Source organism: Ovis aries, chromosome 1 (assembly GCF_016772045.2).
Source record: "Ovis aries strain OAR_USU_Benz2616 breed Rambouillet chromosome 1, ARS-UI_Ramb_v3.0, whole genome shotgun sequence".
Classification (NCBI taxonomy): Eukaryota; Metazoa; Chordata; class Mammalia; order Artiodactyla; family Bovidae; genus Ovis; species Ovis aries.
Window position 1 is genome coordinate 94,143,554 of NC_056054.1, and position 27,996 is coordinate 94,171,549.

General features: G+C 48.2%; 1 protein-coding gene across 2 annotated transcripts; it reads left to right on the forward strand.

Annotated features, from left to right (window-relative positions):
- Positions 1-13,192: 13,192 nt before the first annotated feature.
- On the forward strand, positions 13,193-27,812 carry CD2 (CD2 molecule). 2 transcript variants are annotated; one of them, XM_042253092.1, is made up of 5 exons: positions 13,193-13,255; positions 13,644-13,946; positions 18,860-19,093; positions 23,100-23,222; positions 27,025-27,812. In XM_042253092.1, the coding sequence occupies exons 1-5, from the start codon at positions 13,198-13,200 to the stop codon at positions 27,318-27,320; spliced, it is 1,014 nt and encodes a 337-aa protein (XP_042109026.1). In that variant the 5' UTR covers positions 13,193-13,197; the 3' UTR covers positions 27,321-27,812. The 2 variants fall into 2 exon arrangements, with proteins under 2 accessions (XP_042109026.1, XP_004002424.1); XM_004002375.5 differs by lacking the exon at positions 13,193-13,255 and adding an exon at positions 13,415-13,504.
- Positions 27,813-27,996: the final 184 nt, after the last annotated feature.

Below are 27,996 nucleotides of genomic sequence, written 5' to 3' on the forward strand. Positions count from 1 at the left end.
GCTGGAAAGGTTTCGAAACGAAGGGGAATGACTTTTGCCACATCTTATTGGTGCCTCTTGCTCTTTCCACCTGGGTCGGCGCTGTCTGAGGAGAGCTCCTTTGCTACATGTCAAACATCCCAGGCATCTGTCAGAAGCAAGCACAGTAAACTTTAGAAGCCTTTCCTGGTCCACCTGAGTAGAGTTGGACCTCTGACTTTGAAGAGGGAATCCATAGGGCCTGGACTCTATCTTAGGCCTGTTCATGCTGATCATGCTCGGCCACCTTTCAGATGGACTCTGAGCTCTGTGTTTAGTGCCTAAGGAAACAACAGCAGAAGGATAAGACCCACTCCGGACAGGCCATAAATTTTTCCGTACCTATCGGAGTGTCATGTCGGGCTTATTGATTATTGGCCAATTGTTTAACTGTTGGAGCACATAACACGTGAATGATGGGGTTAATGGGATTGTATTTACCCTTCCTTTGTTTATGTAAGTCTGAAGGAATTTGGAGTGGTGGGTTCAGACACATACACATGGGGTATAAAAGATTTTCACAAATGCTGGTCGGGGTCCTTGGCTAAGAGGAGACTCTGCCTTGGGCCCGCTGGTGTAACAAACTGCACGCCACTTGTTAGGACCAAACTGGAGCCAGGACAGGCTCTAAGGGGCAGGCTAGGCCTGAGGTTTAGTCTCTAGGAAAGCTGAGGCACTGGGAACTCCCGCAGGCAGTGTAGCTCGACCAATCAGAAAAATCCCCATAGCCCCCGCCCGCACCAGACCCGAGCCAATCCGCATAGGGATGCGGGGTTTAATAGTCCCGCATGCGCTCATGGTTTAGCCAATCAGCTATGCTGTTACAGGAACAAAGAACCGTCTGTATAAATGTAGATGTGATTCAGAGCTCGGGGCTCTTGTCGGATTCCACTGTGCTGGATGAGACCTGGGCCCTGGCTTGAGCTAGCAATAAACCCCTTTTATGCTTTTGCATTGCTGTGGACGTCTTAGTCTGTCAGTTTTGGGGACTCGGACTTCAGGCACAACACACTATCTGCATTGTCCTCCTGAGTGAGTTTATTTCCCGGAACGCGGGGCAACAATGACTCCACTGGGGCACTGCCTCCAGATGTCTACCATGATTGCAACCATCACACAGTGTTCCAAGGATCTGGGTATGTGTGATGTCTCTCTTATGGGGCCACAAACTCTCTGAGAGCAGTGCCCTTGACTGCGTACCCTTCTATCTCCAATACCTGTTGTAGAAGTTGGCGGGGTAAGTTAGGATTTCTCGTTGCAAGTTATAGAAATCAACTTGATCTCCCCACTTAGGCAAAACAGAAATCACTCTTGCTTGGTCAGCCCACCCTGACCTTATGTTGTTGTTAACAACCTATGTTGTTGTTAAGCTGCTCAGTCGTGTTGGGCTCTTTGTGACCCCATGGACTGTTGTGTAGCCCTTCAGGCTCCTCTGCCCATGGGATTTCCCAGGCAAGAATACTGGAGTGGGCTGCCATTTCCTTCTCCAGGGGATCTTCCCAGACCAGGGACTGAACCATGCCTCTTGTGTCTCCTTCGTTGGTAAGGCAGATTCTCTACCACTGAGACTCTCCATACTTCCTCCCAATTCTCAGAAACAGGCCAGTCTTGTGGGTGGGCTCTTCACAGAGAATACGCCAAGAAATGGGCGCTAACCACTGGATACTAAGCCCTGAAGGACAGAGGACCTGAAGCAGGGTAGGAAGAGTGGGAGGGAAGGGGGTGGCCACACTGAAGACCAGCAACTTAGTTAGGGCCATTACGATGGTTCCAAATTCAGCTGAGGAGCCTCCCCTCCCACCTCTCACTCTTCTCCCTTTCTTCAGCCCCATCAGTTCATCAGACTCAGGAAAACGAGGGCACCACGCTCATCAGCCCAGCACACGCACCGGGTTGGGGCTGACACACGAACCCTAGGTGTTGGATCCCAACAAAGTGCCTGTAAAGTTTGAGGACCATGTGGCCAGACACCTCCTCCCTGCCAGCAGTTACTTCATTCTCTTCTCAACTTGTCCTTGCTTTTTAATTGCTCAGTTTCTTCCCTTTGTTTTCCTAGTTAAAGGCTAACAGAGAACGAATTGAGTATTTCAGTCATTTGTGGTCATCATTAATTTCATGGTCCTCTGCATTTATTAAGTCTTATTTCCCCTTCATAATCTCCTTTCCCCTGATATTTGTAAAAAGCACATCTTATTCTCCTTAATTGCTTTGGCTGGTGTGATCTAATTCTGAGTTTTCGCCACTCTTATCTTTTTCCCAGGAAGCTTTAACTGAGGCAGAGTGTTCTCATTTAATTCTCTCCCTTTTTCTCCACACATGGGAGTGTGTTTCTCTGTGACTCTCTTCTCAGTCTTTGGAGGAAGTTGCACCGCTTGTATTTTGCTTCCCCTTTAGAAGAAGTCCTGGGTGGCCTGGGCTTTAGTTATGGGTGGGCCCCCTCCTTTGCCACCTGTTTCTCCCCTGAAAACCACCCAGGTTTCTCCAGGTTTCCATCTGCAGCCAAAGGGCTTTTTGCCCCTCAGCTGCTGGTGGTTCTTCCCCTGGCTGTTTCGCGGCTAGTACAGAAAGCTATGCCTGGGGCAAAGCGGGAGAGGAAGCTGTGCAGTCAGATGGGCCACCAATTAGCAGCTCGGGGCATGGACTGCTGGGGAAGCTAATGACTGGAAAGATGCTGCCCACCCAGCAGGGCCAGTGGCCGTGGATAATTAAGCGCTTGCTATCAGTGACAGTGAAACATCATTCCTGATCTAAGTCTACCTGAGTGTCGTCCATCTCTCATTTCTGAACTGCAGCACCTCAGTGTTAAGCTTCCCAGGTGCACATTGCTCGTGGCTCTCATTCAGCATCTATTTTGTTCAGCCTTGGCTTGTGGTCAGTCATTTGTGTGTGTCCCAGACGACAAAACCTATCTCATCATCTCACCCCTTGGCAATGTAAACATACTTGGATCCCATGGCCCTCATGCCTATGTAAATTGTTCCAGAACTACCTCTGGCCTCCTGTCTCCCTCAGCCTCCATGTGTGACAGCTCCCCGGTCTGCATCTTTGTTGTGTACCTCTTCCTGTTTGCTGAGATGCCCTTGCTAAAGTCTCCCTGGTTGCAGTGCCCATAGGGAAAGCCAGGCTGCACCGAGCCCCCTTCTCTCAGCGGCCACTCTTGATTTTTGGTCCTTTCCCTGCAGCTCCCCCCGCACCAAGGGGAAGCTAACAGCACCCCCTGCTCTAGGAAGGGAGCTTGTGGCTCAGCCTAACCGAGTCAACGTGATTCCCTTCCCTGGTCATTCTCATTGGTTTGGTGGGAGCACAGGACCCTGTTCAAACCAACAAGGCCAGAGAGGGCATCTATTGAAGATTCTTCGGAACAAAATCTTCCTTACTTCTCTGAGCAAGCTGATGGGCCATAGGGGTTGGTGGCCATCTTTACCAGCCTGAGGAAGAGCCCAGCTGAAAATGAGGCCAGCACAGGAGAGAACGGCACCAAGAGACACAGAAAGGCTACGAGTCTTGGTTTTAATATTTGAGCTCATGGATCCAACTGCATTGGACCACTCTAGACCTACGGTTGTTTAGTCGCTAAGTCATGTCTGACTCTTTTGCGACCCTATGGACTGTAGCCCACCAGGCTCCTCTGTCTATGGGATTCTTCAGATAAGAATACTGGAGTGGGTTGCCATTTCCTTCTTCCAGACCCAGGGGTTGAACCCATGTGTCCTGCTTAGCAGGCAGATGCTTTACCACTGAGCCACCAGGGAAGCCTGCGGCACCCTATGCCCTACCTCCAAGCTGTAAACACATCCCACCAGCACGGCCTTCGAGATGCAGCCATAATCCAGCGCCGCCTTGTGTGCCTGCTGCTCCCTGCCCAGTCCTTAGGCTCAGGCCGCTGCAACACCTGCACACTGAGCCCCTGCCTCCACCCCCAGCCCTCGCGCACTCTTCTCCACAAGGTAGCCTGAGTGATCCTGTTAAACCCATGGGTCAGACAATACCACTGCTCTGCTTAGAACCCTCTAAAAGCTCTCTGTTCGGCTGCAAGAACTTTTTCTTGACTCACAGGCCTTGCATGACCCACCCGCTCCCCTCTGACCTCATCTCCCACCACTCCTGCTCTAGCTCGGCCCACTCCATGCTCACTGGCCTTTGACTCCCGCCTTTGACTGTCCCCGCTCCCTGGGACACCTTCCATCAGGCCTCTGCACAGTTTGCTCCCTCTTGTCCTCACAGCTCTGCTCACCCACTGCCTTTCCAGTTAGGTCATCTCTGGCCAGTCCTCCCTAAAGTAGCCCTTCCTTGTCACTCTGTATCCCCTTGCCTTGCTTGATTTTTCTTTGTATCAGGCATCACTTCCTGAAAAACGACATATATTTGTGGCTATTATTATCTGTATCTCCTCCTTAGCATGCACATCCTTTGAGAAACTTGGGGTGTTGAGTTTGCTGCTCTGCACCCAGTTCTTAGAAAGGCAGCTGGCACATAGCAGAGACGCAAAGTGTTGTCAGCTTACTGATTGAATGAATGAATGACCTAACGACTTCCCGATTATGAATAAGGCATTTTCATTTGACGTGATGCCACTTGTAGACAGAGAGTCCTAATACAGTGTTCAAGTAATAGTTGCTTAAAAACTGGACAAATACCTTAGCTTTGGTCAGATTGTAAGTTGTCTTCAATATCTGGCCTGCAACTACCCCTGTTAAGTCCCAAGTCAGTGTCGCATATGGTGCCCCTTATGCAACACTTATACTTTGGTTTTGCAGCACAAACGGGGCAAATCCTGTCCTCCCCCCACATCACAGGCAGAGCGTGGTTCGGAGGTCGTGAGCAACAAAGCAGGGACCAGAGCCCACACTGCCTTGCTCCCAGCCACAGCTCTTCTCGGTTTTGCATTTCTGTCCTCGCATCTGCAGTTTCATAGCCTGACACTCCTCCACAGCCCCGGGGGAGTGCTCAGAGATTCAGGTCCATGCGGTCTCTATTTAGCTAACATTTCCAATTCCCTTTTCTCCGAGAGCCAATAAAACTGAATTTTTCCCTCATGAGATCGTGGGCTCTTCGGAAAAAGACAAGCAAGCATATGGTCTCGGGAAATCAAATCTGCCTTGTGAGATAAAAATTTTTCTCTCTGTAAGTCAGCCCATGTGTAACATTCCGTGCAGCTGCCTTTTATATGTTGGGGGGCGCTCGGACAGCAGGCGCGTGCTCCTGCTTGAGTGGCCGCAACACATGGCGAAAAATCCTTCCGCAGCCCCTTCTCCTCCGGAGCAATCCCCAGTCCCCCCACCCCCACCCCCGACTCGCTATTCCCCGCGGATGACATTAGCTCCCTTTTTAATTCCCTTCCCCTCGCTGCACACTCTGATGCTACTCCCCAACTCCCTGTGGACGTATGGAGACTTATTCGGTTTCACGTGTAATAGATAAAACAGCAGGGGCTTCTAATAGGAAAACGTTTTCCAGGCTGCAAAAGGCTGCAGAAAACCACAAAGCTGCCAATATGGTTCAGAGTTTATTAATACATACTTGGCACAGTTTTGGCACCCGACACTGTCCCCTCCCCCGTGGAGAGAGAGGAGGGGCTAATTGTATGTTTATAGACACAGCCCACAGTGGAGAAGCCCCCCTTTCCCCGGGAACTGTTCTTTTCTTTTGAACAGTTTTATTGATGTATGATTGATATGCAAAGAACTGCACATATTTAATGTACATGATTTGAAGAGTTTGGACATATGCAGAGATCCATGATGGCAAGATCATGGTAACAAACACTGCAATCTAGACAACAGACGTAGCAACACCTCGAAAAGTACCCTTGCGTCCCTTTGTCCATCATAACAACACTTAACATGATGGTACAGCCACTGTGGAAAATCGGATGGAGATTCCTCAAAAAATTAAAAATAGAACTACCGTGTCATCCAGCAAGTCCCACTTCTGGGTTTATTTCCAAAGAAAATAAAAACACTAACTCAAAGAGATAGCTGCATGCTAAGTACATGGCTAAGTACATTATTTACCATAGCCAAGACATGGAAGCACCTAAATGATGAACTGTTACAGAAAATATATAATTCAGCCCTAAGAAGGAGGAAATCCTGCCATTTGCGGCAACATGGGTGGACCTTGAGGGCTCATTGCGGTGGTGTTTTACAAGGCTGCTGCTTCTTTTGAGATGCTCTCCATTAAGACATGGCGCTCCTCTCCTGAAATCTGAGCTCTGTGACTCCTTCAGCCATCTGAGTGGTGGGAATGATGTTCTGGGACTCCTGAGACTAGGTCATAAGAGGCCAGGCCCTTGTGCCCTCTCCTCTTGGAGTGCTTGCTCTCTGGTGGCCCCTCGCTCTCAGAAGGAATCCCTCACGCTGCCCTGGGAAGGGCCACGGGGGTCCTCTGGCCGACAGTGCTGCAGCCCCCTCCCAGGGCAGGCTTCAGGCCCAGCTCTCCCAGCATCCCTTCCAGTGGAGGCTCCAGACACGCCAGCTCAGGAAGAGGCGTGCCCACAGGTTCTGGGATCACAACAGCACGGTGGTGGTTTTATGCCACTAAGTTTGTGATGGTTGGTTCTGTGTCCCAGGACCCTGTGGCCTCACCTCCCCACACCCTTGTCAAATCTATAGAGTCAAACTGCAGAAGAGGCTCCTTTCGCATTGTTTTGACTCTGCAGAAACAACAGGACTTTAAGGAGGACAGCACGGAATTGCTCCTGCTCTGAACAAAGCCTCCTATGACTGCCTGCCACCTGTCTCACCTCTGCCTCTTAGACTTTTTCTCCTCCCCCTACCACCCCCCCTGCCCCTGTCCACTGCTGCTCCACCCCAACACGTCTACATTCGCACCCCTCTCCCCAAATAGGCTGCGGTCTCACCCCCCTGCTCCCCCCACCTCACTCCCTCAGGCCTTTACCCAACGCTACTTCCTCAGTGAGACATTTGTGGTCACACCCTCTAAGGGTGCAAACCCTCCACCCTGCCCACACTCCCCTTCATTCCTTATTTTTCTCCCTCATTTTCACCATCTAAATGCTTATTTATATGTTACTTATTTCTGTTGTATATTGTCTGTGCCTCCAGTAGAATGTAAGTTCATTGAGGGCTGGGTGGGTGAGGAGTATATCCCAGGACCCAGGAGAGTGCCTGGCACAGGGAAAGTAGGCAATCGATACATATTCATTGAATAAATTCAAAGCTATGGGACAAAGTGTTGGTTTCGCTATTGTCCCTAGAAACAAACGGAATGTGTGCCTGTCACAACAAATATTGGTTACACAAGTTAAGTGGAAAGCATGAAGAATGGATGGCCTTACAAAGTAGGAGGAATTTCATCCCTTGCCCAGTCTCCACATCCAGCATCACTGCCCTCTTCTCAGCCAAACAGGAATGCCTCTTCCCCTTGCACTGAAGTCTGTCTGTATCTGTGCTTTCCTCCTCCTGGGCCTTCAGCCTGGGATGTCCTTCACTCACCCCTTGATGAACTTGCACCCTGTTAGCCTTTTAACAGTCAGCTCAGGCATCACCTCTCCCAACTGGAACCGCTTTGCCCTCCCATGAACTCCACCTGAGCCTGCCTGTAGCACTTCGCATGGGTACCGGGGCCCGTGGATGCCTGTCTCACCTCCTTCATCTGTCTGAGATCCTTGGGAGGACTGGGGCACCATGTGCCCTGCTCACTTCTTTTCTAGTTTCACATCCCCGCCCATGGGCAACCTCAGACACAGAGGGATATCAGGAGTTTGGGACCATGGAGGAGGGGTTGGGATAGGAGAAGATGTCAGGAGAACCCCATCCTCAGATTCTGATACCTGCTATAGTAGTAGGCAGAAAGAGCACAGTTCTTGGATCAGAGAATCTGGGTCACTTCCTGGCTAAAGTCTTCACCGAGGATGCTTTAAATTCTTTAAGATTTGGTTTATTCATCTACGAAAATGCTTACAGTGCAAGGATATTGTGTGGATGAAAGAATATAATTTTTTAGAGGGGGAAAAGTGTAAACAAAAACATTATACAAATACTGTTCATATACAAAGGTTGTGTTCTAACCATCGGCAGTGAAATTAGCAAGTGTGCAGTTCAGGTTGTGACCAGAGGGTGGCAGCAGCACGCAGCTTTGCCCCAGGATCCTTTGGAAAGAAAGCAGCCCCAGGGGCTGCGGGATCCTGGTGCTGTGATCGGGGACAGTTTTCTTTTCTGCTCAGCCCCCCTGACTCTGAAGAGATTGCCTTGTCTAGCGGGATCTGGCTGTGCCTGAACTAAGCCCAGAAACCTCCTTTCGATGATTTCCCCATACGCTTCCTTTTTTAATTGGTGGTATAATCACCTTACAATGTTGTGTTCGTTTCTGCTGTACAGTGACGTGAAATCAGCTGTATGCATATCTCTATCCCCTTCCTGTTGAGCCTCCCTCCCACGGCCCCATCCCACCCATCTAGGTCACCACGGAGCACCAAGCTGAGCTCCCTGTGCGATAGAGCAGCCTCCCGCCTATTTTACACACGGTAGTTTGGGTGGGGAAGATCCCCTGGAGGAGGAAACGTCCGTCAATCCAGTCCAGTATTTTTGCCTGGAGAATCCCATGGACAGAGGAGCCTGAGGGACTGCAGTCCATAGCGTCCCAAAGCGTCGGATACGACTGAAGCAACGGAGCACAGTGTATATCCCGTCAATCCCAGTTCATCCCACTCCCCAACCCTCCGCCCACACATCTGTTCTCTGTGTCTGCATCTCTAAAATGGCACAGCCCTCCATAAGTTTCTGATGGCCGCTCTCACCATCACATGTAAGATTTTCATTGGTTACCTTATCTAGCGCTCATCACAACCTCTTGAGCAAAATTGAGCAACCAGAATGACTGCCCCTCCACCTCCTTGCCATTTTACTCATTGAAACTGAGGTTCAAAGAGGGACTGTGGGGAGCACACAGCTAGCAAGTAGGCAAAGTCAGAGCTGTCTTTAAACTGAGTCTCCCAGCTTGAATCCAAGCACATCACCCTTTCTTTCACCTTCCCTGTTCAGCTCTTCATGCCACCAGCATTTCCTGTGTTTTGCTGTTTGTTGGAGAGCTGTATGGACTTCCGGCCCTGCGGGCCCTTCTCAGGGCTCAGCCAGCTGCGGTCTCCTTCTTGCTCTCCTCAAGTGCTGGCCTTTAGTCTGTTTTCCTCTGCTGTTCAGCCAGCACCAGCTTCTTGTGACCTGGGCTCATGTCCCCAAGCCCAGCAGCTGAGAAGGGCTCTGTTTCACCGCTTCTTAGCTCACAAGCTCACAGGCCCTGCTGGCGATCCAGCTAAGCAATCCTGAGAAATAAATACGGGGAAGAAGTCTACGAAAATAAAAAGCAGAGAAAAGCAACATGTGCCCTAAGAAAATCATAGTTTCCTAGGTCTTGTCAATCTTAAGTCCCCCGCTTTCTTGCTGGACAGTGTTCAGAAACCCTGAGAGCCTCCAGCTTTCCTGACTTTTTTCTGAAGGCAAAGTGTCTCGATGTTGTCCCTTCCCTTATGCTCTTAAGTAGGCCCCTTATCCAGAGCATAATGGCAGATGGGAAAGAAAGCTGATGTTTGTTGAGGGTCTCCTAGGGGCCAGGTACTGCCCTAGATGCCTGACACCCATCACTTCATCTGACTCACAGTCAGCTTGAGAATGTGGAAACTGAGGCTTACAAGCAGGACCTATCTGCCTAGATCTGTATAACTGGTACACGTAGGCCGGCTTGGTTTGGCTCAAAACTCGCTTCTCTGTAACCACATGATTATACGGCTAGTGACAAATGTGTATTCCATCTTCTCTCAGAGGAATTTACCCCCTTGGGGGACTTCCAGTCTCAACGACTCTCATTTCAGGCATCCAGACTTCACACAGGAGCTTTTTCCGTGGGCTGATTCTCTCCTGTCTGCCGTGTGGGTGGGAAACGCAGAAGGAAAAGGAAACTCAAGTTTTTGCCCCAGAGGAAATAACACTTGGCAACGGACTTGGGGCTCAGAGACGGAGGCCTCCCACCTTCGAACATATACGGGTGGCTGATTACAGGCCGCCTTTGCGAGAACAGCCAGTCGCTGCCTGGCGGTGAGCATAGCATAGCTGTGCGCTGGTGCTGATACAATGCTAATGTGAGGCCGAGTATCAACGGGACCAGGCTGCAAACACTCACACACGTGGCCTTTTCTCATCAGCACTGAGGCCACAACATACTCAGCTTTTAGTATAAAATGCTACCTGCCTGCCTCCTGTTTCACATTCTCACCTGAGCTTGTGGGAAGGCATGACGAGGGCACAAGCAGAAGAGACGGGTGTTAAGTAGGAAAGCAAAGCTGGACTTACTGACTCCTAAGTTGAGGGGGCACATGAAGGGTGAGAGGCAAAGATGACCCTGAAGTAGGAAGCAGAGAGTGTCCCAGAGCCTGGGGATTAGGCTGCTGACTCGGACAAGGGGGACAGGAACACCCTAGAAACTCCATGGGCTCAAGACCGTCAGCTGAAATGCAGACAGCAGACCAGATCACTTCCTGAATTTCCTGCTGCTCTGAAATCTGACAATTCAGCACGTTCGGTTGGGTGTGAACTGCCAAAGTGTTAACAGAATCTGATTCTCTCTCGAGAGCTTTCCCTTGACACAGCGCAGGGACGGCAGGAGCCGTCCTGAAGGTATTTTGCTAGCCAGGGATAGATCTGTGAAAACGTCTTCCACTCCTTCACCTGCTTCTTACTCTCTTCAACTATTTCCCCAGGAGTATTAGTTTAGATAAGAAGAGTCAGTGAAGATAAAGCAGGAGAGCTCCCAGAGGGCAGTGAGGATGGAGATGGAAAATTTGGAATGAGTCATCGGTGGATTTTCCCCAGAAGCTCACACACAAGGGCAGGAACTGCACCCATCTTCAGTCCTGGGATTTTTTACCTAAGCAGAAGGTCTACTTATAATGAAAAAGAGATCACTTGAAAAGCAATTTATATTCAATTTAGAAATGTCAGAATAGCAACAACAACCAAGAGCAACTGAACAATAGGCATTATCCCACCACTCAGAGACCAACACCCTAGTGAGTCTTCTTCCAAAAGATACATAAACAACACACCACACTTTTTAAGAAACAAAAATAGGATTATATTGTTTATTGTGACCTTTTTCTCCCCCTATTCAGTTAGTTCATATCATGATTTAACAGATTTCCTCCTTTCAAATATTTAAATCATGTGCAATTTGGAGTTATAAACAATTCTACAAGGTATAAATTTTAGCCAAGTCTTGTAAGTCTTTCATTATTTCCTTAAAATAAAATCATTCTTGTGGATTTGCTAGGTCAAAATACGAATACTTTTGATGCTTCTAATTCATGCTGAGAAATTGTCCGCCAGAAACTCTACACCTGCTTGTGTTTCTACTGTCCATATTCAAGAATATCTGTTTTTCCCATCATCAACACTGTATATTTTCATTTTTAAATAAAAGATGAAAATACCTCTGTGTTGACATTTACATTTCTTTGCTTATTAATAAGTCTGCTCCATTTTCATAGGTTTATTCAATCGTGCTTCTTTTCTGGTGAATTGTCCTTTGATGACCTTGACCCAGTTTAATATCAAGGTGTCTATCTTTTCTTTCTCCATTTACATGAAAAATTTGATTTCAAGGTTATATATCATGCAAATAATTTGCCCCTTTCAGTACTTTGCCTTTTACATTTCTCAGGGGTTTTCATGTACAAAGGTTTCAAATTTTACACAGATTTACCGATCCTTTTCTTTTCCAGTTTCTGTCCTTGAAGTCATGCTCCTTCAACATCCAGAATTAAGTGAGATGCCAGTGTTATGTGGCAGCCTGGATGGGAGGGGAGTCTGGGGGAGAATGGATACATGCATATGTATGGCTGAGTCCCTTTGCTATTCACCTGAAACTATCATGACATTGTTAATCGGCTATACCCCAACACAAAATTTAAAAAAAATTAAAGTTTCAAGGAAAAAAAAAGAATTAAATGAGATGAGAGAGGAGAAGGATTGATTAATATTTCAGAGAGAACAGACATCTGCTCTCCATTTGTCCCATGAGAGCTTAGGAAAATTATCAGAAAGGCCAAGGCAGGGAGCCACATGGCCATCACCATGTCGCCTGGACCAGGACTTGGGAGGCTGTGGTTGGCAGCTGGCTAGTGGGTGAGCCACTTAGAGGTAAGGGGGCTAGAGGCAAAATGTTTCTCAGGATCTGCATATGCTTTGGAACAGATGTGTCCTAAGCACCCTTTATTAAAAACACTTGTTATTACAGAATGAATATGTTCATTATCAAAATTTCTAATTTCACCGAAGTTGATAAAATAGTGAAAGTTTCCTTTTTGCCTGTCCTGAAAGGGATGTGCTGTGAAAAGTTTGGCATGAGTCTTTACAGATTTCTTCCTATGTCTGCACTATTATAGTATAACGCAATACAATATGATATATAATATGCTCTTAGGGCTGCTTCATTCTATTTTAACTCAACCACTATTTCATCATATGAATATACCACAATTTCAGTTGTTTGAAAATTTTTATTACCAAAAAAGCTATAACAAATATCCTTGGACAGAATTTTTACACACTTATTCAAGCGTTTTTGAAGGATAGATTTCTCAAATTAAAATTACTAGGTTAAAATATATATATATATATATATATATATATTTTTTTTTTTTAAGTTTAGTGGAAACTGTCAAATCCCATCCATGGGAAGTATACTTTATACTCCCTCAAGTATTATATGAAGGTGCCTGCTTCTCCCAACATTCCTGTCAATAATGTAAATCACTATCTTTTCTAATTTTACCAATTTGAATGTGAAGATGGTGTTTTATGACTTATATATATATATAATAGCTATTATATATATATATATCTGTAGCATTAGATGTCTTCTCATACATTTACTGACATTTTTTCTATAATGTATTTCTTTTATAGATTGCTTGTTTGTATTCTTTGTTGATTTTAAAAACCAAATTTCATTTGTCTTATTGATTGATAGGAACAATTTACTTATTTCAATAGTAATACTTTTTCATATATACTGCAGTAGAGGGCATAGAAGGCGGGCCGTAAGGTTGCATCTGGCTCTTTGTTAACTAAAGGGTGATTCTGAGTGGCTTACATAGTTTGTTAGTTCCTCTTCTCTTTGATGAGCATAATAAAACCCACCCAAGGCTGCTGTGAGGATTAAAACATGATGAGAAGACACACTCAGGCATATACCTGCTTTGGCAAAGAGCTACATCAGCCAGGTTGGTTTTCTGAATTGTATACGCTTGTATGTGTGTGTGTGTGTGTGTACGTCTGTTTTCTATGTTACCTAAAGAAGCAAAAAAGAGAGGCACGTGGTTAAGCTCACAGGGGGTGGATTCCACTGATGTTAACTTGAGTTCCTTTTGCAAGAAGAACACAGAATCACAGAAGGAAACGATCCCCAAAGATGAACCTCGCATGTGAACTCTTAGCCAGCTTCCTTCTGATTTTCACTGTTCCCACCAAAGGTAAGTTGGTGTGAGGGTCTTCACTCTCACTGTTAGCAGCTTCGTTGGAGACCCTGAACTGAGCTTAAAAGTCAGAAAGGGCACAGCCCTGCTTTTCCTTGGGAGCGAGGCACCTCAGCACCTGTCTTGTTTTTTGTAGGTGAAGACCCTGAAAGCACTGTCGTCTGGGGTGCCCTGGATCATGATCTCAACCTGGACATTCCTGGTTTTCAGAGAAGTGACATAGTGGCAGATATACAATGGCACAAGAGCAGAAACAAGATTACACGAATGAAGAAAGATATGCCACTTTACAAGCTGACGGACAAATATGATATGTTTACAAATGGAACTCTGAAAATTAAAGCTCTGATGAGAAACGATAGTGATCTCTATAAGGTAGAGGTATATAATTCCAATGGAGTAAACCTACTGAACAAAAAATTTGATTTGAAGATTCAAGGTAAGTCTTTGACCCCTAAATTCCTCCATCGCAAAATGGGTGCTATTTAGCAAGCCAAAGAGTAGCATTTATGCAAGGTCCTCAGCCCAGATGTTGGCCTTGGGGAGCCCTAGGGGAAACCGAACGCATTCCTCCTGCCTTGATGCAAGGTCCAGTCTTGCGGGAGAGACAGATAGACGCCACAGCTAATAGACCCTCACGTCTACACACTTCACCTCTCCAGAGGTGGTGGGGATGCTGATTTGCGTGAAGGATCTAGATTGACATGGCATTATTTAGGAGGAGGGGAATCAGTGGGCAGAAGGGGGGAAAGGTGACCATTTCAGGTGGATGATGAAGGATAAGCTATGAGGCTAGGAAGGGGAGGCTGACTGAAGGGCAGTGGGTCTTCTGCCAGAGAGACAATTTCAAGCCCGGATGTCCTGAAGGAGTGGTGGTAAGGCAGGAAAGGGCTGGAAATAATGCATTAAAGGATGAATAGTTTCTAATCTGCTCAACACCAGAATGATCAAAGGTAGAAGGTATTCTTGCTGGTATCTGTAGAAAATACACAAGGTGTGGCTCTGTATGTCTATGCGTGTACCGGGGGAGCAGTAGTAGCTACGGAAGATGAAAGATGGAAGACTAGGCAGGGAGCTGCTGCTTTAATCCGGGGGAAGCAGGAAGGGGCTGGTTGGTGAGTCTTAATTCAGGCTTCATGTTGCAATCAGCTGAGGTACAGTAAAATTTACCAGTACTAAGTTCCATCCCAGACCAAATAAATCAGAGTTTCTTGGCTCAGGGCCTGCGCATTGTAGGTGCTAAACTCCCCAGGTGATTTTAAAGCACAGCTGGAGCTGATAACCAGTGGCCTAGACCAAGTGAAGTCGCTCAGTTGTGTCCTACTCTTTGCGACCCCGTGGACTGTAGCCTACCAGGCTTCTCTGTCCATGGGATTCTCCAGGCAAGAATACTGGAGTGGGTTACCATTTCCTTCTCCAGGGGATCTTCCCGACCCAGGGATCAAACCCAGGTCTCCCTCATCGGAGGCCTAGACCAAAGGGTGCCTATAAAATGCCTGAAGCATGCTTACACTGAGGGTCATGTGTGGAAAAAGGATGGACAAAGTGGCTTGAGTTCGAGAGAGAGGGACGAGAAAGTAGAATTGAATTGACATTGAAGTTGCAAGTCCAGGAGTCACTTGGCAGGGCATGGATAACAGTAGAAGAAGCTGAGCTTTGCTTGGAGAAGAAGATAGGAACCTGAGCCTGAACACAAGCCAGAGATTCAGTGAGCAAATAAGCATTTCCGTGCTTGACACAGGAAATGCAGCCAAAGGAAGGGCCCCCTCCTCCTTCGTAAAGTCACCCTCCAGCCCTGCTCTTGAGCACGGGAATCTGGTAGCAGCCCCCACCCACAACAGTCACAGATGGCAGCCCCCCTGCAGATGACAACTTTCCACACCTAGTCCGGCACCAGAATACAGACTACAGCTCAGAAATGGGGTGAGATAGATGCAGCCAGAACGGGCCTCTGTTGTGGGCTCTGGGAACCACAGATATCATAACTTTGGCCAAGTATCCTGTTTCAAACTTGAGCTTCACATCCACGTATCATTTACTATTGCCTGGGTGATAATGGCTACTGGTGATGTGTTACGCGCTTTGTTACATGCTCTTACTTAAGGATCCCAACAATCCTGAGAGGTAGTTATTCCCTTATCAACTATGAGGAAACAGGTAGTGGTCTGACGGGAGCAAAGTCAGGATCCAAACCCAAGGCTGGTTTCAGCAAGGATGGTGACATTCTGCCCTCACCCTGCCCCAACCCACCCCTACCCCATCGGCTTTATTGAGACATAATGCACATACCGTAAAATTCACCATATAAAGTACATGATTCTATGGCTTGTAGCGTATTTACAGAGTTGTACAACCAAACCGACAATCAATTTTAGAATGTTTTCACAACCTCAAAAATAAATTCTCACTCTTTTGCCAAAAGACAGAGATCTTTCCATGACACAACTGCCATCGTGTTGTGTGTGTGTGTAAATGTTACGCAGCATGTCCATTTGTGATCCAGTCACCATTTCTTGCCACATGGCCTTGGGCAAATTCTCTATCTGCTCTGAGTCTGATTTTCATAATTATAGCCCTATGGGGGATTCGTGGGACAAGGCTTCAGGGAAACAGCTAACCATAGGTGCCTCAGGCCCCTGGGACGCAGTATCTGTCTCCTCAGTGCTAGAGCTCTCTCCATCTCTTTGTTCCTTCAAGCTTCTCTGTTTCCAGCCTTGGTACCCACAACTCCTTAACGAGGCGGCTGCTGCCATAAGCTGAGGAAGTCCCCTTAGAAGCAGACGTGAGTGGAGAAGGAGTTCGTCCTAGCAACTCCTGGAATCAGAGAGCTCTCATCTGTGAGATGTACCCTCACTCGACACAATCACGCCTCTTGTACGCAGCTGTCTTACAGAAAGCACGTATACAAAGATATGCTTTCAAGTGGCTGCACATCGCTGGGTGGTTCATGTCAGTGAAATACTGGAAAGGATCTTAAAGTCCCCAGCAGTTAGAAACTTACTGATTAAATCAAGAATGCATGCGTACTCATTCACTCAGTCTGTTCCGACTCTGTGATCCCACGGGCTGCTAGGCTCCTCTGTCCATGGGATTTTCCCAGCAAGAATACTGGAGCCGGTTGCCATTTCCTCCTCCACGGGATCTTCTTGACCTGGAGATGGAGCTTGCGTCTCCTGCATTGGCAGGCAGATTCTTTACCACTGAGCCACCAGGAAAGCCATAAAAATCAACAATATATCATTAAAAAAGATGGTGGAGATGTATATTTATTAGTGTTCATAAAGTAAAGAATTTCATAATAGATCAGTAAAGGAGAAAGGGCAGACTAAAAGTTCATATGATCCAATTTTATCTTTTAGAACATTATTTATATACGGTATGCATGCAAGAAAACATTTGTTAGATGCATTGAAACATTAATAATTATTGATGCTGCATAATAGAATTACAAGTGATTTTTAATCTTCTTGAAACTTTTTTGATATTTTATCAATTTTTACAGTGATGTGATTTACTTGTATGTTTTTCTACTCGTATTTTTAATTGGAGGATAATTGCTTTACAATATCGTGTTGTTTTCAACTGCACAACAACATGTAGATTTACAAATAGAAAAAAAAAAAGAGTATTTCCATTTTGAAAACACAAAAACTCTTCAACTCAACCCCTAGAGCATGCACTGACCCTGACTTGGTGTACGGGGATGTTTTTCCATCCTCTTCATTCGGGGTCACACTGAATCTCTGGATGGGAAAACACTTAATTTCTGCATACCTACATTCTGGGACAGAAATGAAATTTGGTGAGAAAGTTCATGGGGAAGATATGATTGTCTAAGAGTCAGGGAGGGAGGAAATCATTAAGAAAAAAAAAGGTGTCCATCTGCATGGTGAATGGAAGGGTGCTGAGAGAGGAAGGTGGCAAATCTGAGGAAAGAAAGGGGAAGCGGGGTGAGAGAAAGGGCAGAATTCGGTCACAGCTCACAAGAGGTGGAGTACGATTTAAACCTGGTCCACATGACACCAAGGCCAGGGCTTTTTCTTTTATGACACAGCCTTCGAATATTATCGTGTCAGGAAAGGAAAGGCAGGGCGCGTGTGATGACAACAGCTACCACCAAGACTGTGTGTGCTCAGTTGCTCAGTCGCGTCCAACTCTTCGCAACCCCATGGACTGAAGCCCACCAGTCTCCTCTGTCCATGGAATTTTCCAGGCAAGGATACTAGAGTGGGGTGCCACTTCCTACTCCAGGGGATCTTCCCGACCCAGGGATCGAACCCCCGCCTCTTGTGCCTCCTGCATTGGCAGGTGGGTTCTTTACCACTGTGCCACCTGGGAAGCCCCACCACCAGTATTGCCAGAGCCTACCCATGTGCCAGGCCCTTGCCACCTGTCATTCTTGCTGTGCAGGTGGGGAATGTCTTTCTTATCCTTATCTACGGGTGAGGACCAGTGAGGTGCGGGGAGTGGCCCAGCAGCTCTGGGAGGATGAAGGGGCTCTGTCTGTCCAGAGCTTGAACAGCACCGGTGCTCCCAGGATCTGCCGGGGGAAGGAGGAGGGAGTTTCCATTTGTGACCAAGGCCCCAGGCTATACATGTACAGGTTACTCCAGGGTCAGGTTCCCATTTGCTCTTAAAGCATTTCTCCCAACCCTCCATCCCCCACAGACTCCTGTGCCATGTGGGGATCATGACATGGTAAACCTCTTAACTGTATGACTGAACTTGAATTTGGGAGGGTGAGCTCCTCTCCTGATTTGCCATTTATTAGTGGGTGGTACCACTAATTAGATGGTACCTTTGGACCAACCATTTAACCCTCCCAGATCCTTGGGTACTTCATCTATAAACAGGAAGAAAAACATCAGCTTCTCTGTTTGTTAGGATGAAATGATATCATAGACGTGAAAGCATTTTAAGGTATAAAGAAAGAAAGAAAGTGAAGTCACTCAGTCATGTCCGACTCTTTGCGACCCCATGGACTGTAGCCCACCAGGCTCCTCCATCCGTGGAATTTTCTAGGCAAGAGTACTGGAGTGGGTTGCCACTTTCTTCTCTAGAAGAGCTTCCCAACCCAGGGATCAAACCCAGGTCTCCCACATTGCGGTAGACACTTTACCATCTGAGAATATGATGTTTATTTTACTGATATATCTATAAATATCAGAAATAAATTTATTCTGAATGTGATGTATAAATAACATAAAATAGAAATGATATTTTAAAAATTGCTAGGGATCTTTGAAATTGTTTCCTGGTCCCCAACTAACTCCATTTTCCTGCTCTAAATAGGTATATCTTTTACAATAAGTAAGTTGCCTGACTTGAGTTGGATCTTTCTTTTCTTTTCAGAGATGCTCTCAGGACCTGAAATTAACTGGATCTGTACCAACAGAACTGTGAGCTGCAAGGTAGAAAATGGAAGTGATCCTGAATTAAAACTGTATTTAAATTCGAGCGTTGTCAAAAAAGGTCATCAGAAGCTCATCACCTACATATGGAACAGCAAGTGGAATAAAACATTCAAGTGCGAGGCGAGTAACCATGTCAATAACAAAGTCATCACAGAGGTCGTCGTGTGTCCAGGTGCGTGGTGGGCACTGCTCAGGCACCACAAGTTCATGTCACAATCCAGTCTTTAAGGCCGAACAGGCAAGGACTGCTCCAGGGCATGGGTGCTTGGCCTGGGAGGCTGCTTTGGCTCAGGATGAGAACTGAAAACATCCCTCTTTCTCCTGGAAATCTGCAAGGGAAGGCTTAGAGGAGAGAGGGCGTAGTGTTCCATGTTTACCCATCTTGGGATTCTTCTCTCAGAGCATGGTCTAACCTCAGGAAATTAAAAAGGTGCTCTTCTAGGAGAAAGAATTGCTGAGTTGAAGAGATAAAAGGAGCTGAAATGGTTATCTCATATAGATGGTCCCTTTCCAGAGAGGCAAAATGACTTGCCCACAGGCTTTGAATTAGTCAGGCACCATGACTGTGACCCCAGGACAATGATGGAGAAGGGAGCAAGAAAGATTCCTTTCTGGAGGGGCGATGGTCAGCACCTCCTATCAGAGGCGGGAGCAGAAGGACTCTCTAGAAACCCAGGAAGTGAAGGACTTGGAGAGAGGAAAAGCTTGAGGCCAGGGAGGACTCTGAACCCAGGTGGGCAATGCTCTTACTGCCTCAGAGCAGGCAGCTCAGCACAGAAAGTTCTGAAATTTCAAGAGTCTAAGTTCTTTCCTGGTCCCCAACTTGACATGACCCCAAAAGTAATTTTTGAAAGATGGCCTGCTCTGGCCTGGGAGACTGGAGTCTGGACTTCTAGTTTTGGTCTGTCTAAATATACTGGGATGGCCTGGACAGAGTTCCTTCCTCTTTCTGGGCTTCAGCCTCCTGGGCCACAAAGAAGATAAGCCCCGTGATCCCCAAAAGTCTACTTATCTGATACTCCACGATTATCTTTCCATTGCTGCCTGGTCAATCCCCTGAAAAGAAGCCGAGTACAAAACAAAACAGCGATCTGGCCGTATTTCCTTAATTTCTATAGCAATTTTGGCTGGTCAGTGACCCTAGGAAGCAACCCTGAGCTGGTATGAAGTCAGAAGTAAGACTTTAATATAGACTTTGAATTAGTTCTCAGTTGTGCAACAAACGACTCCATATTTAGCGGCTTAAAACAGCAAACAGCGTTGAAGATAATAATCTCAGGGTTTCTGTGAGACGTTGAATCTGGGGCTGGCCTAGCTGATGGTTCTGGCTGAGTCATTCATGAGGCCATCATCAAGGGGCTGCAGTCATGTCAGCCAGGCATGAGCACTGCTGGGGGAGGAGCCACTTCCAAGTTTACCCGTGGCGGGCCTGCGGCTGCCTCCCACTATGGCAGCCCCTTCCCTCAGAGCAGCTTGAGAAACAGCAAAAGTAAGGGCCCAGAACGAAAGCCAGGGCCTTTGGTCTTTGCGTACTAGGTCTCAGGTCCCTTCACTGCTGCTGTACTCTACTCATTCAGGAGGCACTCAGTAAGCCCGGCCCACATTTAATCAGAGGGGGTCACACACAGGTAGAAATCTCAGGCGGCAGGGCTCAGTGGGGACCATCCTAGAGTCCACAAGTCACACGCTCAGGCCAGTGTCACGTCACCTCCTGTGAAATCTCTGACTCCCAGCCATCCCTCTGTGCCCCCCATCACTAAGGCGCAGTGCTTGAGGCAGCCCCTCCTCGACTTTACAAGCTCTTATCCCCTTTCAGGATGCTCTTAATTAGAGTTGTCAGATTTAGCAAATTAAAAAAACAAACAAACAGTGTAAATATTTTTTTTTTGGTCACCCTGCATGGCATGCAGGATCTTAGTTCCCCAACCAGGAATTGACCCCACACCTCCTGCATTGGAAGCACGGAGTCTTAACCACTGGATTGGCAGGGAAGTCCCTAAAATGACAGCGTAAGTGTGCTCCAAGTGTTGCATGGGACACCCTTATAGTAAAAAATTATTCATTGTTTATTTCTAATTTAACCAGTCATCTCCTGTAACCAGATCCCAGCAGTATGAAAATGTGTGTGCATTAGGGATAGAGGAAGAGAGGAAGGGCTTTGAGGGGAGCTGGGGTTCGAAGACTGGAACCTCCCTGTGGTGCAGAGTTGGGGGAGCCAGGTGGGGGAAGGGGCACTAGAGAGATGGGAGGAATACCTAGGGCAAGCCTGGGGAGGACAAGGTTGCTCTTGAAGACCCTAAAGTGGATCTGGACGCATCATCCTAGAGAGGAGCAAGGACGTGATTAACCACTTGGCTCAAAATAGATAAGCATGTACTTAAAATCAAAATAGTAGGAGGAGGGAGCGGGTTTAGATACGCAAAAGGACTCTACCACGTGAATTCGTGGGCATATTATCTCTGAGAGGGAGTGCAGAAAAGAGTGTGGCTGGATTTAGTGACTGTGAGGACATAGCTTTGAATGACAGCTGAGACATGCTGGAACCTTTCCCACAGAAAGCACCCAGAGGCTGTGCTGGACAAATCTGCGAACAGATTGTGTAAGGCACACCTACATTCCCAAGTGTGCCCAGATAAGGGCACACTTGTCCCGTCTGAGGACTCTGAGGAGACAGGCTGGCGGCTGCATGGTCTAGCCCCGTGTTCCTCAACTGGTCCTAGGCTTGCCCCCAGCACCCCCAGGTCAGAGCCCAAGGTGGATTCTGATAGCCCTGGCCCTTTCTCCAAGCAGGCAGAACCTAAAGAGCCCTTCTGCCTTTCCCAGTCCAGTCTCACAGCAGGTTAGGATTAGGCCTGCTTTTGTAATGGAAGCCCCTTCATCCACAGAGCCTAGAAACTCTGTGCAACAGGCAGGCAAAGAATGGTTCAGAGAGAGAGACACTTAGGAAGAAAAGCAAGGATTAACAAACCACTGCAGTCTGAACACCTGTTTAGTTTGGTTTCTGAGCCTCTGGCTTGTTCCTGGGGCCCATCCTGGGCTTCATGTGTAACAGTATCTTCTCAAGAATGTTTGGCTGGAGAAGGGTTTCCTTGTGATGCTGGGCCGAGCTCTGTTCATTCTCAGGATGGAAGAGTGCCCTGACCCCTGGCCCCAGCTGCTGACTCTGTGACTGCTATTGACTCACAAAGGGGGAGATGGCCCAGCATCCCTCTCAGGAAACAGCTCCCAGAAGTGCCAGAGCACAGAACTGTAGCCAGGGCAGGCCCCCATCTTTGTGTGTAGTTACACACTTTATAAAGCACTTTCACATCCATTATCTGATTGGCTTCCAACAGCCACCTATAATGTAAATTCATTATCTCTGTTTTTTCAAAGACAGCAACAGGCTCAGAGAGGTGAAGTCACTGGCCAAAGGTCACACAGCTCCTACCTAGAAAAGCCTGCACTCAAATCCATTCCTTTTAACACAGTCATTGTTACCCTCATTGCATTACAGCAGCTGAAGGTCTGTGAGTTGAAGATCAAGTTCACTGCTGCAGCTAACTCACTGTGTGTCTGAGTTTCTCTCACAGGCCAGGGAAAACCTGGGAGAGGGTGCTGGCTTTGAGGTTAGAGAGCTGGGCTGGACACATGAAACATGGATCCTGTCTTTGGAAAATACCTGGTCATGAGAATGAGGAAAAAGCAATCATGATGTAGGAGGGCAACCAGAGATGAAGCTGGATAAACAGTGCAGAAACATGAAGATGAGGGGCTGCTTAAAGGAACCACTCGGGAATGGATGCTGTGTGACCTCAGGCAACTCATTCTTCCCATCTGGGCTTTGTATGTGAAACTAGAGATTACGCTAGGTTTTCTCTAACCTCGTTCTCAGATCTAAAACTTCTGTGACATCCTCCTTGAGAGGGGACAGACCCTTGGCTCACGAAGAATCAGGCATTTCTGGTCCAGAAGAACAGCTCTCGAAGGAGCCTTGTGAGAGGGCTTATCTTGGACCCTGCCCTCCTTGACCCTGTTCACCAGCCTCCATGAGCTTAGCCTCCGTAAGGCTGAGAAGTCCCATCAGACTCTTTCATCCTTAAGATGGGAGGCAGGAGACTTCGAGTCCTTGGCCAGAGCAATGAAATGGCCCCTCTTCCCAGGACCTCCCATCCATGCCGCATCTGTTCCTCTTGCAGATGAAGGTCTGGATTTGTACCTCATCATCGGCATTTGTTTAGGAGGCATCGTCTTCCTCATCTTCGTGGCACTACTCATTTGCTACATCAGCAGGAGGAAAAAGCAGAGCCGCAGGAGAGATGGTAAGCTCCCCCTTCTTCTGCCCCACCGCAGGCCCGGGTGAAATCCCCGTGGAAACAGCTCATGAGGCTGGCACCGAGTCTGGAAAGAAAAAACTGGAAATGGGTAGTTTCAGAACGTCAGAGCCTTCACCGGCGGTTACAGTTTGTTCCATTTTGTGGTTAGCTTGAGTTTTGAAAAACAGATTCTCAGTGGTGACAATGGGGGAGATTTGAGAAGCTCAGTCCAGGTTGGCCTCACTGGAATCCACCACCCGAAGCTGACTCGGTGCAAACCTGTGTGGACTTGCTTTGAATGAGCCATGTGTATCTATGTGGACAGAAAGATTAGCTTCAAAACACCATTTCTATGAACCAACATCTTGTCTTCTCCTGAGGAGGGTGGCCAAGGTGGGTTCAGGACCAGTCTCCCGGGAACACAGGTAAAATTTCAGGACACCGGGGACTCACAGGAGCACACTTGTTATAAAACTGGATGTTTCTAGTCCCTTTCCAATTCACTGTTCCAGGAGGAGGTGGTGGGGTTGTGAGTGTTTCTTCCTTGAATCAGTCCTGACAACCCACTAAGAATGAAAACGTTATGCTCGTGAGGAGCTGGCTCAAGGAGCACCCAGGCCACCCAAAGCAGTGTGTGCAGAAAATGATGTTTCTGTGAACACTGGGATGAGGGTGTTAGGGAGCGATGCTTCAGGCGGGTCCAGCAGGGGGTGTCCAGTCATCAGCAAGACGTGAGGCCAGGCGGACGGGTCCTCAGGTTCTGCACAAGCTCACATTCACGGCAGGACTGGTTCCCCCCATCTGGGGTCTCTCCCTGGAGTGGGCCTGGCACTCCCAGGCCAGCTGCCTCTGCAACTGCCCAGACAAAGACCTGGTCTGCATCTCCCCAGGCAGTGGTGGCCTTGGGCCACCTTTGGGTTTATCTTCCTCACTTTAGACTTCTTTCCTCAGGCCTCCCCCTGGCCACTGCTCCAGCAGGACCCCAAGCTTCCACCTCCCTCTCTCCTGCACCCTCCACCCCAGTGGACCAGAGCTGTTTGTTAGTCCCATAAGCACACGCGGTTTCCTCACTTCTTGGCCCTGCTCGGGCAGTTTTCCATCCCCATTCCCCCTGCAAAGCCTCCTTCCCCACTGCTTAAGAGTCAAAGATCACATGCTTGGACCTCACATGCCACCCGGTGGCAAAACAACTGCTCTTTCATGAGGCTGAAATGACCAACATGATGATCAATTCACGTTGACAAAGCAGTTGGCTGTGCCAGACCCTAATCTGTAATATGATGCTTTTACAAAATGTATTTATTTGTAACTGGGGGATAATTGCTTTACAGTGTTGTGTTGGCTTCTGCCATATATCAACATGAATCAGCCATAGGTTTACCCATGTCCCATCCCTCTCGAACCTCCCTCCCTATTTTGATGTGTTATATTCATTATCTCATCCAACTTTCTGCATGATCATATGAGACAGATTATATTCATTCAGGTGAAGTTTAAGTTCAGTGAGGTTAAATGCTTTGTCCCAAAGACTGTGGCCAGTAGGCTGGGTTAGGACAAGAGTAAGGTAAACAAGGATCCCCGGGTACAGAAGTTGAGGAGACCTCCACTCCCAGGGCTGACTCTGCCTTTGCACAGCCCCAGGGGTTAGGGCCTCCTTTGGTTTTGCGCCCTGGGTGGCGGTTTGCTTCATCTAGTTCTGGCCTAGCGCTGAGTAACCAGTAGATGCAGTGAGAGAGGAGCATACTGGGGCTGGAGGGATGCCGTGCAGCCGTGGAGCAGTGTGGGCCGTGGCTGGAGCTGCGGGTGTAGGTGTGCTGGGGCCCACAGTCCTGCTCTGACGGGGGGCTGCACAGAGCTCTGATGACTGCCTTGTCTGTCCAAGCCAACCTGAGGTGTCAGCCCCGTGGCCACACCGCTCTCTTCCTCCCAGAACTCATGGGGCTCTTTGTCTGCATCTCTCTAGCGGCCCTGGGCCCTCGCCAGAGACTGACATGGTGATATGCAGTCCTGGTTTGTGCCGCTTGTTGACTTTAGGCCAAGAAGAGTGCTTGTGTCTGAGCCATCACAGGCACTTAGCAATGGTACCTAATACCTAGAAGATGGGGAATAAGTGTTCTAAAAACAAATGAACAAAACAGCGGGTGACCAGACTATCAGTAAGCAAATGGCCAGCTCCAGCTTGCAGTCCAAGGATGGAAAAAGGCTTTCCCATGGCCCCGTAGCTGGGACCTGGGGTTGGGGCTCTAAGTCCTCTGCATGGCCTCATGGCACCACCTCTGCCTCCTGGAGGCACCAAAGATGGCACAGAAGGTATATTTTTCCCTTTCTGTGCATTTCACTTTTTGTGCTCATAGCGCAGCAGCAGCTCCTCACCAAAACCCCAGCATTTGGCTTTGAGTCTTCACGTTCAGAGTCACCCAAGGCCTGGATTTCCAGCAGTCGGAGGAGGCTGCTCAGGCTTTCCTGATGGCTCAGCTGGTAAAGAATCTGCCTGCAATGCGGGAGACCTGGGTTTGATCCCTGGGTTAGGAAGATTCCCTGGAGGAGGAAACGGCTACCCACTCCAGTATTCTGGACAGAAGAATTTCATGGACTGTGTAGTCCATGGTGTCACAAAGAGTCAGACACGACTGAGCAACTTTCACTTCACTTGTCACCTGAAGTCACAGGATGGTGCTCAGAGACGGCACATGTTTCCTAACATACACCCCTGTACTGATGTGAGCAGCCTTCCACCCCGGGGAGGGATCCTCTTTCTAGCTTTCTAGAGAACACTGTGAGCATGGTTTTGGGCACAGGGAAGGAAATACTTAACTTGCAGCCCAAAGAGGGCCAGAGGGGCCACCAGGGCCCTCCAAACCTATGGCGCCTGAGCATCCTCAGATTTCCTGTGTGATTTTAAAACAGCAAAAGGAAAATTACAGTTCTCTGAGTCGTAGGCCTGTCTTCACAGATTGCTAGCACAGAAAGCAGAAAATCCCAGAGAGGTGAATGACCAGAGGACGAATTTTTCTTCCAAGTCCAAGAGCATAGGGCTGGCTTATGAATTTCTGAGAAACTAATATGTTTCTAAGGCCTAAACAGCCCCTTGCATATATCCCAACCCCTCTCCAAAATGTGGGTGAATTACAGAAGTGGGTGTATTACAGATGGGTCTCTACCCATCTCAGAGACCCATCTGAAGGCAGGTGGTTATAACATCCTTTCTGACTGTGCGTGTTAGTCACTCAGTCATGTCCGACTCTTTGTGTCCCCATGGACTGCAGCCTGCCAGGCTCCTCTGTCTGTGGGATTCTCTAGGCAGGAATGTTGGAGTGGGTTGCCATATCCTTCTCCAGGGGATCTTCCTGACCCAGGGATTGAACCGAGTCTCCCACACTAGAGGCAGATTTGTTACCGTCTGAGCCACCAGGGAAGCCCCTCTCTGACTACTACAGATCCTATTATAAGGGCTCTGACCCTGAGTGGCACTACGGTGTGATACCTGGGATGACTCTGAGGCAGGGCTGGGGTCTGAGTGCCCTCTCTGTCCCCCGGAGATCCAGGCATCAAGTTCTCCAGCGGATTCCTTGCCTATGACTCCCTGAGTTCTCTGAAGCCCTAGGCTGTCTCTATCTTGCTGGTGGGCCTTTCTGTCCCCCTCCTCAAGACCTGGAATCTCTGGAGAGGAGAGGTGGCTTCTGCCTTCTCATCATATCCCCCCCAGAGCAGCTAGCATGCTGTGGTGTACACAGGAGGTGCATTCAATATTGTTATGTTGATTTTTGCCAAGAGAACTCTTTAGAGAATTCTTCTTTGATCCTTGCAGATGAGGAGCTGGAGATAAAAGCACAGAGAGCAACCCTTGAGGAAAGAGGCCGGAAGCCTCCCCAGATTCCAGGCTCAACTTCTGCAAATCCAGGCATGTCCCAAACTCCTCCAGTACCTGGCCATCGATCTCAGCTCCCCGCTCATCGTCCCCGGCCTCTTGGCCCCCGTGTCCAGCCCCAGCAGAAGAGGCTACCTCCGACACCAGGCACACAAGTTCACCAGCAAAAAGGCCCTCCCCTCCCCAAGCCTCGCGTTCAAACGAAACCTCCCTGTGACGCCGGAGAAAACTCCTAACTCTGTGCTGCAGCTGTCCTCTTCCTCTCATCAAAAGAGGTGAAAACTGGTCCTTTCCCATAAAAGGCACTGTGGAATTTCTGCACTCCGGGTGTGCACGCCCACACCTCCATCCTCCAGCAAGGGTGCTCTCCAACAGACCGCGGTCACCTCCCCAGCCTGTGAGCCACAACCTCCTGAGCCACAGTCTGTGCCTTCTAATGCAGCCACGTGGAGTCTGACGCAGCCACCTGACGTCTGGAGTCTCTGGCCCCCTTCCCCGATCACCACTTCACCAGGAAGGGAAAAAACAATAAAAGTGCGCATGAGGATTGGGTGATAGAGCGCACGCAGATTCCCTCTCAGAGCACGTGCCCATGTCAGATGTCAAGCAGTCACTGTGGCCGTGTCTTACAAGCAGCTTCCTGCTTGAGACACTCGGTTTTCTCATGTGCCTGGTGGACACTTGCTCACTGTATTGGGAGTAGCAGTGAAATAAAAGCCTTGGCTTGACCCCAGGTGTCATCTAGTGCTGAATGGGAAAGAGGCTATTTGGTGCGGTATAACAGCACGACCAAATCTGGCCTTCCCAATTCAACCAGTTCCCCTTAATCCCCCACCAGAACAACTGACATCCACTCCCCAGGATCCAGGTGCAAAGCTGGACCCATGGCCTATTGGTAGATTTGTATAAGGA

What these genes read in the sequence shown, in the direction of transcription:
- CD2 (XM_004002375.5), top strand. Translation starts at nt 13,444, where the DNA reads ATGAACCTCGCATGTGAACTCTTAGCCAGCTTCCTTCTGATTTTCACT. An exon ending in TTTCACTGTTCCCACCAAAG is followed by an intron (nt 13,505 to 13,643) that starts GTAAGTTGGTGT and finishes TGTTTTTTGTAG; the next exon opens with GTGAAGACCCTGAAAGCACT. An exon ending in AGAGGTCGTCGTGTGTCCAG is followed by an intron (nt 19,094 to 23,099) that starts GTGCGTGGTGGG and finishes TTCCTCTTGCAG; the next exon opens with ATGAAGGTCTGGATTTGTAC.